The sequence below is a fragment of the Bidens hawaiensis genome, unplaced genomic scaffold (genome assembly GCF_021521415.1).
Source record: "Bidens hawaiensis isolate Kalapana, Puna unplaced genomic scaffold, B.hawaiensis_p1.1 tig00027614_1, whole genome shotgun sequence".
NCBI classification, from domain to species: Eukaryota; Viridiplantae; Streptophyta; class Magnoliopsida; order Asterales; family Asteraceae; genus Bidens; species Bidens hawaiensis.
Genome location: NW_027494480.1, coordinates 6,229 through 21,332, shown reverse-complemented (window position 1 = coordinate 21,332; position 15,104 = coordinate 6,229). Strand labels below are relative to the sequence as shown.

At 41.0% G+C, this 15,104-nt stretch overlaps 1 protein-coding gene across 1 annotated transcript; it reads left to right on the top strand.

The window, feature by feature from the left end:
- The first annotated feature begins 11,025 nt into the window (after positions 1 to 11,025).
- On the top strand, positions 11,026 to 12,319 carry LOC143575741 (bifunctional monothiol glutaredoxin-S16, chloroplastic-like). The gene is made up of 2 exons (XM_077060035.1): positions 11,026 to 11,377; positions 11,696 to 12,319. Exons 1-2 carry the CDS (start codon positions 11,057 to 11,059, stop codon positions 12,194 to 12,196), a joined length of 822 nt encoding a protein of 273 aa, XP_076916150.1. The 5' UTR covers positions 11,026 to 11,056; the 3' UTR covers positions 12,197 to 12,319.
- The last annotated feature ends 2,785 nt before the right edge of the window (positions 12,320 to 15,104 follow it).

Genomic DNA, 15,104 nt, shown 5'->3' with positions numbered 1-15,104 from the left:
CACCTGCACCTCCAACAGCAGCCATATCTGCACAAAACGAACCAAGTTAGATAAACGTTTAAGTTGTACACAAGTTCGCTTGATTACCAGTAGCGAAGTTGTGGTCAAACCTGTATAGGCGAAGTTATAGGTGAGGCGAAGTTGGGAACAACTTCGCTTCATCTTTAGGTTCGTCTAATTAATTTTAAGTAAATAGGTCTGGGCGAAGTTAATGATAACTTCGCCCCTTCACAACATCGCCTCAGGCGAAGATAAGGGTTAGGTGAAATTAAGCCTTAGGCGAAGTTGTGGATAACTTCGCCTCAGGCGAAATTAATCGTCAGGCGAAGTTGAGGATAACTTCGCCGAAACCTTAACTTCGCCTGAACTGAATCGGCGACTGTTAAGATTCTAACAGTCGGAATCCGATGTTTCGGCAAAGGTTTTGACGATGAAGAACTCAAAAACACTTGGTATTAAGGTTATGTGGACGAACAGTTTGTCCATGAACACGTAATACAAGCTTGTAAATCTCGGTTTTGAAAGGTCACCGGACCGAGGTCACGAAACCGTTCAAAACGACCTATGAAAGGCACCACTGTCTTTGGATATACGGTTAATCGATAACACACACCTTGAATCAAAGAATGAAACTGAGAAAAAGGATCGAAACGGAAACAAATCAAGTTCGCCGGAAACCTATATATCTTCGCCGGAAATTTCGGATAAGTTCGCCGGATTTCTGATGAACAGTTTCAACCCTTAAAATCCTTTATATAGAGGCTCTGATAGACAGGCGAAGTTACGGATAACTTCGCCTAGGCGAAGTTATTCACAACTTCGCCTATTCAACAACATCGCCTAAAATTTTCAAATTTAACCCTTAAGATTTTAACAGTTGTCCTTTAAGAAATAAACGACATGATCAATTCTAAGTAACCAGATAAACAATCATAAAACTATCTAAGTACAAAAACTTAAAAATTTAAAGTATAAGGGATCAAATTTCAGTCTCGGTAGGGACTGCTATGTTTTAGAAAAGATCCGAACAGGAATCATACTAACTACGTGACTATCACCACGATCCATGTTTAGCTGTATTATGACATATAGAGACAGGTTGTAAGCAGGTATAACTTAAAGTGGTTTTCATTGTTTCTGTGATACGAGTTAGGTTCAATTAATCCTTAAAATTTAAGTGGGCAACAACTCAGAAATATTGATGCCTCCTATCTATCCTCAAAGCGTATTTGGCTTTCCCCAAGTCACCCCGAATTGACTTCGACCCATAGTGTCTGATTAACTTGTATGTACTCTTCTTCTGGTTCCCGTTCTTCTTCTTACTCTAAGATAGAGAAGTCTTGATTTTATGATCACTAATATGTTACATTAACTTCAAAATATTTTATTTTTTTTTTTTATTTTTTTTTAACAAACATACTTATAGACTTCGGAGTAATAAACAACTGCAAGTCCCGAATCTGGATCACTGCAGTGTCTTGAAATGCTTTCTTCACGGGAATCAGAACACACATGGGCTCGTGTATGACTGGGTAATCGCTTTTCTGCCTATCATTCGAAAAGATATATATGAAGACACGCAAAACTCTTAAGGAGTTTCCACGTAAAATCAAGTAAAATTAGTTTGTATCACATCCACTTTTACGCACCATAAAAAGTTACCATGACATACAATGATTGTCCTAAAGCCTTTTAAGCCTAATAACTTCACTAGTAAAGCACACACAATCAGTATATATATCATTTTCCAAGGTTAGATCAATTTTCCGTTTAACATAGCTAACGAACTTCTTACGAAGTAACAGACTTGAAAAGTAATTTCATTTCCCCTAAAAAAAATTTTGACTTCAATCGCCCCGATCACGTCAAAGTCTTCAGGTAAACGGCAATTCTGTAGATCCAATGGATCAACTGGACCGACCACATACAAGTATGTGTCCTTCTAACTAAGTATGACCGACTAATTTTCAGCGACAGAAAGAAAACACATCATAACCGCCCCGGTCACTTTCAGTCGTCTGGTTAATGGCGACCCTCATTCTCTACAAGTAGAAACGTGGACCAAAACATATCCGAGGATATGTCCATCAAACTGAGGTAACCGACTAATTTTAAGCAATAGTGACTTTTTTTTTTTTTTTTTTTTTTTTAAACGCAATAAAAACATGGTTACTCGGGATTGATCATCCCGTTCAGCTCAATTAGGTTTTGAAATCTGGATTTATCAAACGCTTTTGTAAATAAATCAGCGAAATTTTCTAGCGTATCGACCTTTTCGACCTTAATCAGTTTCTTCTCAGCACAATCCCGTATGAAATGATGACGAATGTCAATATGTTTAGTTTTACTATGTTTCACGGGATTGTTAATTACTGAGATGGCAGCTGTGTTATCAATTAAAATAGGAGTGAGTAAGAAATTCAGACCATAGTCGCGCAATTGTTGCTGAATCCACAAAACCTTAGAGCAGCAGTTGGATGCTGCCATATATTCAGCTTCGCACGTTGAGATTGCGACTGATGTCTGTTTCTTGCACTGCCAGGAAACTAATCTTCCACCGAGAAACTGACATCCTCCTGTTGTCGACTTCCGACTCTGATTGCACCCTCCATAATCAGAATCAGTATAAGCAACCAGTTCCACGTCTCCTCCCTTCGGGTACCACAACCCTAGCTTCGGCTTGCCTTTGAGATACCTCAAAATCCTCTTCACACCCTTCATGTGAGATTCCTTTGGGTTTGCCTGAAAACGAGCACAAAGACAAACAGAAAACATTATATCAGGCCTAGAAGCAGTCAAATACATCAAAGAACCTATTATAGCCCGATACAGAGTTGGGTCCACATCTGCGTCACCGTCTACTTCAGCTCCCAACTTGTGGTTGACGCAAATTGGAGTGTCAAATGGAGAAGAGTCCTCCATCTTGAAGCGCTTGAGGACATCATGAACATATTTTGTTTGATGAATGAACATCCCATCCTTCTTTTGATCAACCTGCAATCCTAAAAAGAACGTTAGTTCACCCATGGCACTCATCTCAAATCTTTTCTTCATGACGGCCTCGAATTCCTGACACATGGAGACCCTTGATGCAGCAAATATGATGTCATCCACGTAGACCTGAACTAGCAGGAAGTCACTTCCATCTCTCTTCACAAACAGTGTGCTGTCAATCAAACCCCTTTCAAAACCATTCTCTAGCAAGTAGTCCGATAACGTTGAATACCAGGCACGAGGTGCCTGATGTAATCCATACAGCGCCTTGCTCAACTTGTATACATGATCAGGAAAGTCTGGGTCAGGAAAACCCGGTGGTTGCTCAACATACACAACCTCATCAACTTTCCCATTGAGGAACGCACTCTTCACGTCCAACTGAAACACTTTCATCTTCTTGAAAGCAGCAAACGCCAAAAACAATCTTATCGCTTCCAACCTGGCCACCGGAGCGAACACTTCATTATAATCTATCCCCTCTTGCTGATTGAAACCTTTAATGACCAGTCTCGCCTTGTTTCTTATTATAATCCCCTTTTCATCTCTCTTACACTTAAACACCCATTTTGTGCCTATCGCATGCACATTCCTTGGTTTTTCAACCAAAGTCCAAACTTCCATCTTCTTAAATTGAGCCAATTCTTCTTGCATGGCCTCGACTCACGAGCTGTCCTTAAGAGCCATTTGATAATTTTTTGGTTCAATCTGGCTAATAAAGCATGAGTACAAACATTCGTTCATTATACCTGTTTCCTTAATGCTTGTATAAACACAGGTGTGCTGATTCAAGCTACTTCTGGTTTGTACACCGGAGGACACATCACCTAGAACATTCTCCAAAGGGTGATTTATGTGAATTCTCGTGGTCGGAACAGCACCGACATGCAAATTATCTTCTAAATTAGTAGAGAGCTCATCAATGGTTGTTTCTGGCTGAGAGTGAAAAGGATTGATAAACTCTTCTTCAGGAGAGACAGCAGGGGAATCGATAGAATTTGATGATGAAGGTTGACAATCATCAAATAGCTGTCTATGTGCCAAATTTTCCTCCTCATCTAGAATCATCTTCGTAGCAACACGTTCTTCTTCTTCTGTACAAAACAAATCAGGTATGTTAAAAGACTTGAAGAGCCTATCATAGTCGAAAATCCCAGGGGGTCCGATGCTCGGTCTTGGCGATCTGTAACTCGTAATGTCGGTGTTACACACCACCTCAACCTTGCCGTTCGTTGTATTAAAGACACGCCTGTTGGGAGTCCCTACTTCATAGCCGACCAAGATTCCTTCAGCGGCTGCTTCACCAAACTTTGAATGTGCCTTTAAAATCGAACACGGGGACCCAAAAGCTTCAAGTCCACACAAATTGGGCTTTCTCCCATGCATAAGCTCGTAGCATGTTTTATTAAGTCTTTTTACCGTTAAAACTCTATTCAGTACATAGCAAGCTGTAGAAACAGCTTCGGCCCAGAACACCACCGGAAGCTTCGAATCAGCCAGCATAGTTCTGGCTCCTTCAATTAAAGTTCTATTCTTCCATTCAGCCACTCCATTCTGTTGCGGAGTATACGGAGCGCTAAATTGGTGTTCAATCCCTCTTGACAGACAGAAGATCTCCATTTCAAAATTTTTAAACTCGGAACCATTGTCACTTCTGATGAACTTCACTCGTTTATCCATAATGTTCTCAACTTTGGTAATTAGATTCTTCACCATTTGAGCCGTTTCGTCCTTTGATTTCAGGAAGTATACCCACGAGTATCGTGAGTAGTCATCAGTGATCACCAAGCAATAAGTTGTACCACCTAGACTTCTTACATTCACAGGACCGAAGAGATCCATGTGAAGCAGCTCTAGTGTACTGGCAATTGAGTTTACTTTCTTGGTGAGATGGGACTTCTTGTGCTGCTTTCCCTTTTTGCACGCAAGACATTTGTCTTCAAAATTGAAACTTTTTAAGGGAACACCCAACACAAGCCCATGTCTGACAATATGGTTCATCTTCCGAAGATGAATGTGCCCCATTCTCCTGTGCCACAGTTCAGATTCCGATTCGCTTGCTTTCGTCAAAAGGCACGATTCTTCCGTTGACATTTCAGTTGAACTTAAATCCATCATATACGTATTTCGATCACGTGGAGCCTTCATTACTATCCACTCCTCTGGTATTTGAAAACCAGGCTTCAACACAATCGCATAAGTCTTTGTGAAGTGTACGGTATAATCTTATCACAAATCTGCGACACACTCAGCAGATTGTGTTTCAGTTCTTCAACAAAGTTCACATATTCTAACGTCATCTTCCCGTTAGTTACCGTACCCCTTCCAATTATTTTGCCTCCACTCTCACCAGCAAAACTGACTCTTGCTCCTTGAACAGGTTTTAAATCTAGTAACAAATCCTTGTTACCAGTCATGTGCCGGGAACAGCCGCTGTCCACAACCCAAAGATTCTTGGACGCCCTGTTCAACTGTTCCTGCACAAACAAAAAGATTATTAAAATTTGGGGACCCAAGACCTCTTGGTCTTGGGTCGACTAACCTTTTTAACAGAACTCACACTCCTTGGCTGACCAAAGTTAGCATTTGAAAATTTTCCACAAGTCCTAACAGGATACCTCCTTGGAGACTGGTAGTGAGGCCAACCAAACCGACGAACATTAATAGAATCAAAAGAATTATAGTATTTGGTTTGGTTATTAGTGGTATAAAAACGAGATGTGTTTCTTTGAAAACCTGTATTATATTTCAAATTTGAATGGTTTTCATTTTTAACATTTAAACGATTTCCAGAAACCTTAGTCTCAGTTTTCGAGGGCCTCACCTCTCTGAAACGCTGCTTCAGAGGGCAATCAGCAACAAGGTGCCCTGTTTGATTACATCTAAAACAACACCTATATTCAGCTTTCTTTTCAGCAGATGTTTTAGATGTGGAGGCAGTATTACCAACCGTACATCTCACATAAGGTGGGACATATGGGTTGAGTGGAGTACTCCTTTTAGTTGAATTAACTTTTTCTCCACTAGTGGGTAATACTTCCTTCTCTTTTGTCTTACCCGACTCGGATGACTTATCCGAATCAGATGAGACTGGACTTGAAATAGAAATTTTAACTTTTGAGACAGGCGAACTTGTTTCGCCTTTACTAACTTCCGGTACTTTACCAGTTTCCTTAGCAGGACCTGTCTGATCAGCTACAAAATTAACAGATTCATGAACACTATGATTGAAAGTATAATTATGGTTATAAGGTGGTGGAACCTCATGGTAACCAATTCCTCCCCTTTTAGGTGAGGAACCTTGATCACTAACGAGGTGATCAAGAATAGCAGAGGAATTCCGGAATTGCTCCAGTTTCCTATTTAGTTCCACCACTTTTACCTGGTGATCAGCAATCTGTTTTTCTTTCTCAGCGATTAACTTGGTTTTCTCTTCTAAAACCTCGTAGCTTAGATCGATCACATCAATTTTTTCAGCTAATTTTGTTTTTAAACTTTTAACGTCTTTTTCACAAGCTTTAATTTTTATTTTATAATTATTTTCTCTTGTCTTTGTGAAGTGATGATCTTCTTTCAAGGTTTTAAATTCGGCATCCAATTTAACATACTGATCAGTAATTGTAGCAAGCTGTTCAGACAAGTTCTCACATTTAGTACAGATAGGTTTAGTACATATCTCGGAGTTCCGGTCATCAGCCATGAAAGCTTTTTCATTCTCAGCAGCTTTCATACATTCTTCAGCTGCAACCTTTGCCATGTGTGCCTGCTCAAAGAGTTCTCCAGAGAACATGTTCCAGTTGTATTCACCAGCATCTGACATCATGGCATTATTCCCATTGTTATTCCCACTTTGCTGTGTAGTCCTCCCCTGACTACGTTCTACCCGTGCATTAGTGCACTCCTTTGCAAAGTGTCCATTTTGTTGACAATTGTAACACCTCACCCTTGACTTATCAAATCCTGGCTTTCCACCTGCGAACTTTCTGCCAGTCTTCTTCATGAAACGCTTCACTCTTCTGACTATCATCGCCATCTGCCACTGCAGATCCATCTCCTCCAGATCATCAGGATCGATCTGGTCATAGTCTTCTTCCAAAGCAGCAGGGTCCACAATCTTCCCTTGTATGTAGTTCTCGTAAGAAGCAATAAAAGATGCATAGAGTGCAAACTGCTCTTCAGCAGATTTGACACTCATTGGCATCTTAGTGTAGTTATTGCTTGAAGCACTGGGAGAGAAACTACTCTTGGATGCTTGAGGTTTCGCAGCACTTGATCCTCCAGCAACAAAGCAAACATCACCGTTCATGTTTACTGACACATTTCCTTCATGAGAAGAGTTAGAACCTGACTCTCCTTTGGAGTAGTAAGCAGCAGATTCAGACTTCGAACTTGAGCCTGAGTTAACTTTGGCACCATACATACCAGGGTCTTGAACCTGATCCGTTGGTGTCTCTTTCCGAACCATATTAAGCTCAAAGGTTCTGAGCTTGTTTACTGCTATCTCCAAGTCAAAATTAGGAAAGTCTTTGTCTTCCCTCATTAGAACAGTGTACATTTCCCACTTCGGTGGGAGAGCATCGAGAAGCTTCTCAACTATTTCCTCCTCTCTGTAAGCAATAGAATAGTTGTTCAGCTCTGTCATCAGATGATAATATCGGGTGATAATATCATCGAGCGATTCGTTCTTCAAATACTTGAAGACAGAGAACTGGGTCTTTAACAGCTTAATCTTCGAGGCACGAATACCCACGTTCCCTTCGAATCTATTCTCAAGAGCATCCCAAAGCTCTCGTGCAGAAGTGTACTTCCGGAATGTATGGAGAATCTCTTGAGGAAGAGCCATAGTAATTGCAGCATGGGCCTTGCTCTCGGCCTCATACATCTTCTTCTCTTCTTCCTCCATCTTGCTGTACTTCTTTATCACATCCCGACCTTCGTATTCCATTGTCGGTGGAATATATCCATCCTGGATGCACACCCACATCTTTGCATCCTGGTATTTAATATACTGAATGAATCTATCTTTCCACGCTACGAAGTCTGTTCCTTTCATCAACCTTGGGGCCTTAGTAGCCGACCCCGCTTCTACTTCCATTTTGACTAACTCTGAGATGTTAATCGGCGACATCTTCTCGAAAACACGAAAAACCCGAAAAATCAAAAAAAATTCTTCCAAACAGTACTATAGGCGAAGTTAAGGATAACTTCGCTTAAGTGTTAACTTCGCTGGAAAAACCTTAAATTCGCGTGACTTGGCGAAGTTGAGAATAACTTCGCTTAAGATAAGCGAACTTAGGAGGTAAGCGAAGTTGAGGATAACTTCGCTTAGGCGAACTTATGAGGTAGGCGAAGTTGTGGATAACTTCGCTCAACCTTATATCTTCGCCGAAACCCTACTTCCAGTGACGGCAACTTCGCCTGAAGAACAACAACTTCGCCCGAAGAACACTGAAAATATTCAGATCTGTTTTCGACGATTTAGCAGTTTCCGGTCGGTGTAACGGCTTGAATATGACTGTATAAGGTGAGTAGAACACAATATCAACGAAAACGCGTCCCGCGAATAGGTCAAACGAGACGTTTTCTACACCCGCGTGAAATCCCGAACCACACAATCGAGCCTAAAGCTCTGATACCAATTGTAGGTTCCTGGACGGATCGTACACGGGATATCGCTATCTACGCAGGTGCGGAATCCCTGCGTGGGTAGATACGAGCGTAGAATACTAATAACAAACACACGCGATATAAACGAACACGTTATGTAATATAACCCGAAACACGTCTATTACAGACTCTCGACACGTTCACTGAACTACTGGATTACACGTGAACAACCAAAACGCTAACTGACCAACCACTTTCACGTAAACCCGTAGGTTACTTAAATACACGACAACTTCGCCTCAGGCGAAGTTGTCAGTAACTTCGCTCGTTGAACAAGTTCGCCTAGGCGAACTTGTCAACAACTTCGCTTGTTCAACAAGTTCGCCTAAGCGAACTTGTTGATAACATCGCTTACATACATAAACACAAACTTAAACATAATTACATTACAGACTCGATTACAAATGCTAGACTATGAACTACTGACATTTATGTACCAACGCTTTTGTATCTCATTCGTTAGAGATGTTAATGAATGAGGGTAACATATGTAGTGTCATTCGTTAAGGATTGTTTAACGAATGACTTAACGTATAGGAGCGAATGATGCACGAATGTTTCATCTTCTATATATACCCCGGTAACATATTCTAAGTTAACAGAGTTCTTATTTTATATCGATTCCTCCCGTTACTCTGCCAAAATACCCTCTCAGCACACACATTACACACAGTTAACGTAATTGTTCTATAATGTAATCATATAAAAGACTAGATCTCAATCGAACGAATCAATCATGGTTTCACAGGTGAACATAACGATATAGTAAGGAAAATCCTTGGATCCTGGTAAGGATCTTCGGAAAATACCTCTGGAGGGGAAAACTATCCCCTGTCTCAATTTATTAATAAGGAAAATGGGTTACAACTCGAGAGTTGATTGAGAACAAATGCTAAGTACAGTAGTGCAATTAGTGATTGCATAGAATTGTGTGTTCTAAGTTGTTCTCATCAGCCTCATTATATAGGAAATAAAAATAACTAGAAGTCCTAAAAATCCGGGATCCCTAGCCGCCATGATCGTTGGTGGACTTATTTTTCTTCCACGTGCATTTCAGCTAGTTATCCAAGCTTTCAGGTGAGAATTAGTCATCATGGCCGTTGTAAACTGTTATAGACTTGAGTAACCTGCAAGCAGAAAATAAATATAACGTATAGTCGATTATTAAGTATCCTGGAGCTATCTAGGAATCCCAGCTGCCATGATACTCGTCGGGATCATGCTCGAGATATATGATTACGATAGTGAAATTAAGGTTAGTTAGTGGAGTCCCCTTCCTCCCTTATGTTAAAAGGATTAAAAAAATACAAGTTGTCCTTTTCACATCACTTGTAATGATTCGGTTTGTTTGTAGAGCCTAATTTTTAACCAATGTTTTCAAGACTGGACCGGACTGGCAGGTCCGACCAGTTCAATCGGGAATCGGAGACTTGAGCGGTCTGGTTTACTGCCTTTGGATCGTTTGCTAATTAACTGGCCGGTTATGGCGGTTTCCGCCTGAACGGGTGAACCACCAAGATCGGTTGACTCGGAATGCTAAGGAAATTAAACATTTTAAAAATATAACAAAGTTAGGGGATGAACAAGTATCGAACCCAGGCATCTCCAGCTAAGAAAATTGAATGAAAATGACTTAACTAACTAAACTTACCAGACAATTTTGATTCAAAAAAGATTATTATAAATCTATATTATATTTTGATGAGATTTATTTAAAAGTAACCAAACCTCATTATTCTCTTTAATTTTTTTTTAACAAGAACTGTTTTTATTTTTTGTGGGGTAAATAATAATTTACACTGTAATATATCAAATTATAACTGAACAACGCTTTGTAGATAAATAACGAGTAAATAGTTATTCTTTTCAAAACTAAACAAAAACACTATATTTACAATTAAGTCATCAAAGAAAATATATAAGTATATTTCAAGATTTTATGAATGCAGCTTGAATAAAACAATAATCTAGTAAACTATTTTTTTATTAAAAGGTCTTTATATTTAATATTTTACAAATTAAATGTTATCCGGTTCTCGACTCCAGTTAGACCTAACCAGTGAACCAGTAAAGCGGCCGCTTTAACGTCCGATCCGGTTATGAATACATTGGTTTTAACTAATCATTGGTTGAATCATTGGCTGTTGTTGTTGGGCCGCTAATCTTGTTTGGCTGATGCGATCGCAACACAGATTTAGTTAAAGGGTGGCTTGTAGCTCCATCGAATAAGAACTAGCTAACAATATTTGATTTGAGACGAGCTAACCGGTGGCGGCTAGTTTTTGTAACACAGCCGAGCTGAAGTCAAACTCGGCTCGTTGGGTCGTTGTACTTAAAATGAGAGAGCTTATCATCATCATTCTTTTTGTTTTTTCTTTATCTCCTAGACGCATCAATGGCGGCCATAAACCTGTCACCACCATCTTTCACCATCTCCCCCTCAAAACCCACCTTATCTTTCCACGTCAAAGCCCCATCCTTCGTCTTTCCCTCAATTACCCTTAAACACCGTCGTCGTCTTAATCTCCATCTCTCCGTCTCCGCCGTGGGAAAGCTCTCGGAATCGGAAACCGTCGCGGAATTCCCTGCGGCATCCGGTGTTTACGCCGTCTATGACAGCAACGGGGAGTTGCAGTTCGTGGGTTTGTCACGAAACATTCAGGCCAGTGTTCTGCACCACCGCAAATCACTGCCGGACCTTTGTGGGTCCGTCAAGGTACATATTTATTATTAATTTCACTTCCCCCTAACTAAATCAACCTTTTTCTTTCTATATTATTAGTATCTGTTGTCAATCATACAATTTATCTGGCTAATCTCCTAAGATAGCGAACCTTTCAGCGGGTTAGACTCCAAAGAAATAGATAGCACAAGACATAAATAACAAAAAACGGATTTAATGATATATAAATAACAAAAAGCTATAAGATTCCGGAAACAAATATCTTTATCTTGATTGTCTGGCCTTAAGAAACTATGCTGCGCTGATTTATTTCTCTTCTCTTATTTACAACATAAACCATGGCGTTAACAGGTTGGAGTGGTGGACAATCCGGACCGAACTGCATTAACTGAAGCATGGAAATCATGGATGGAAGAACACATAGAAGCGACAGGAAAAGTACCACCTGGCAACGAGAAAGGAAACACCACATGGGTCCGCCAACCACCCAAGAAAAAGAGCGACCTAAGGATCACACCGGGCCGAAACACACAACTAACAGTTCCATTAGAGGAGCTTATTGACCGCATGGTCAAAGAAAACAAGGTGGTTGCTTTCATTAAGGGATCAAGAAGTGCCCCACAGTGTGGTTTTTCTCAACGGGTGGTTGGGATTTTGGACTCGGAAGGCGTGGATTACGAGAGTGTTGATGTGTTGGATGAAGAACATAATGGTGGATTGAGGGAAACACTGAAGAAGTATAGTAATTGGCCTACTTTCCCACAAGTGTTTGTGAATGGTGAACTGGTAGGAGGGTGTGACATATTGTCTTCTATGCATGAGAAGGGTGAGCTTGCTAGTCTTTTTAAGTAGTGTATCATAATAATAATCATCATCATGTCATGTGCTTTATCTTGTAATGCTTTAGAGTTATAACACAATTCCTTGCTTGCTTGTATCTTTTAATTTTATATCATTTGAACTATAAAGAGTTAACACATTTAAATCTTGGAAATGGGTTGTTTAAAAAGCTTGTGGCTTAGCTTGGTATAAGGGAACTTGATCGAGCCAAATTATGTTAAAAGCAGTTGTTGATAGTTTATAATCAGTTATGCTTATGCTCTTTCACACCTCTGTGCTATGTGTATGTGACTTCATTTTATGTTTGCCTCTTCTACACCCATCTACTACGCACATGGGGTGGTGCTTTCCATCGGTACCACTAACAAATAATCCCATTCCAATCTCATCCTCCACGCGCTACGAGAACCCTTGGAATCGCAAACTCACACTTTACAATACTACTAAGCGGCTATTTGGTTCATTCAGATGTAAATAAACAGCCCCTAAATGTACTAATTTATCTTCATCCTAGGATTTGAACTCTCACCATTGGTTAAGGTCTTTGAAGTCTATACACATCCCCCACAACCCATAAGACTTTCTTACCATTACGGGTTTTTTCTAACCACGTTTGGTATTTCACCTCTAGTAATCGTTACATGCATCTTCACTTTGTTCGAATCTTGGCCTTTATTCCTCTATATGATTAATACTTGGAGATATCTATAGAGAATGTTTGGAAATGCACGGGAGGACGTTGTCATGTCAAATGGGTCTAAGCGAACACGCCCTTGTGATATTTCAATAATTCTTAAGAGCTTCTATCAACTAGGTTAAAAGGGGTGGGTAATAGGTCGCAAGCAATTAAGCTCATTTACAGGTGGTGTCATTGGTTTCGAAAGTGTCATTTTGAACAGGTTGGTCGGATCACCCGAATCTAATTGTTTATCAAATGAGCTATCCGCGTTTAGCCCCAACCCTAAGTAGTTTATTGTGTATAGAGTTCATTTTGTGTTTCGGTGTCGTTTTATAGGCATTTTTATTTGACCTTACAACCTAACGTGCTATTTGAATCTCAAGTAATACCCATTAACATAATTGGGGAAAGTGAATACGGTGCTGTAACGCGTCTAAGCATAGACGGAAAACCCATCAAAACTACGTAGTTTTGATTAAAAATTTCCTAATTAACTAAAAATCCCATATAATAATGCAAGATTTTATAAATTAGTTACTTGCCAAAAAAATCACTCATGTCCATATGTCTAAGCGAAAATGTAACGGTCACGGTTGGTATGTATGAATGAAAGGTGGAATGGAATGGACCATTATGATAAAAAATGTGTTTGGTTGATAAATGGAATGGAATCACCCATTACCATGTCCATTCCATTCCCCCTAAAATACCCGGTATGTTTGGTTGAAATGAATGGAATGAAGGGGGAATGGAATGGAAGAAGGAATGGAATGGAATGGACAAATGAATTAAATGGATTATTACCATTCTTTCGTCTTGTTTGGTTAACATATGGGAATGAAATGAATAATTACTTTATGTTGTATGATATCCAAAAAAAAGTTTAGGAATAAAATAGAAATAATAAAAATATTCCTACCCCAATATATATATATATATATTAACAAAAAAATAGCGACGATAGTGGTAGCTCTGGAGATGAAAATGGTGGTGGCGGTGGCGACGGTGGTGGTGGTGGCGGTCAGGCGGCGGGGGTGGTGGTTGTGGTGGTGGTCAAGCGATGGTAGCATTAGTAGTGATGGCGGTGGTAGGGTGGTGATGACGGTGGTGGTGGCCCGGCAGTGATAGTGGTGGTGGCGGTTATGGTCGGGTGGCGACGGTGACAATGGTTGGCGTGGTTATGGCAACGATGGTGGCGGCGGTAGCTTTGGTGGTGGTGGAGGTGGTGATGGCGACGGTGGCGGTCAGGTGGTGGTGGCGGCGACGGTGGTGGTGGTGGTGACAGTGGTGGTCAGATGATGGTGGTGGCTATGGTAGTGGTGGTGGTTGTTAGATGATGGTGTTGTTGAGAAAGTAGGTTGAATGGAAATGGAATGAAAAAAAGAAGGAAGGTGGGAATGAATGGTTTTGATGGAATGAGATTCCATGTGTAATGGATGATTCCATTCCATTGTGCAACCAAACACATCTTATTTCATTCCCACGCAATGAATCATTCCATTCCGCCTGTCATTACTGCATAACAAACGCTACCCAAATTCACTCCATCTACCCCCTTGTTTTTTTTTCATTTCATCCCTCTTTTACACTATATCACCTCCACCACCCTCCACCATTACTATCCATTGCCCTCTCGCCACCACCACCCACCGCCGCCTCCGCCGCCCGCTACCACCCATCACCGCCTCTGCCGCCAGCCATCACCACCGCCCACCTCTGATGTCACCTCCCACCACCGCCACCACCACCAATTGCTCCCGGCCATTACCACCGCCGCCTGCCACCCGATGCTTACCACTGCCACCGCCACCACCACCTACCATCACCAACAATCGTTCCTACCCATTGCCATCGCCGCCCACCACCAACCATCGCTCCTGGCCATCACCACCACCGCCCACCACCCGCCACTTACCACCGCCACCCAATATCCCCATCACCTGCCACCACCAACAATCGCTCCCCGCTCATCGCCATTTTCGCCCACCACCCACCACCACCATTATTGCTTGCCTCCCCCCACCCCTCCCCCCAACACACACACACACCACCACCACAACCACAATGCAACCGCCATTCACTACCTTTTTTATTTTATTCCGGCTTTTTCTAGCTTGTCAAAAAATAAAAACTAATAATTCATGTAATTCCTATATGGTAATCAAACATGTCGATGGAACGGTAATGAGTCATTCCATTCTCTCGCTCATTCCATTCCATCGCACATTTCATTACCCCATA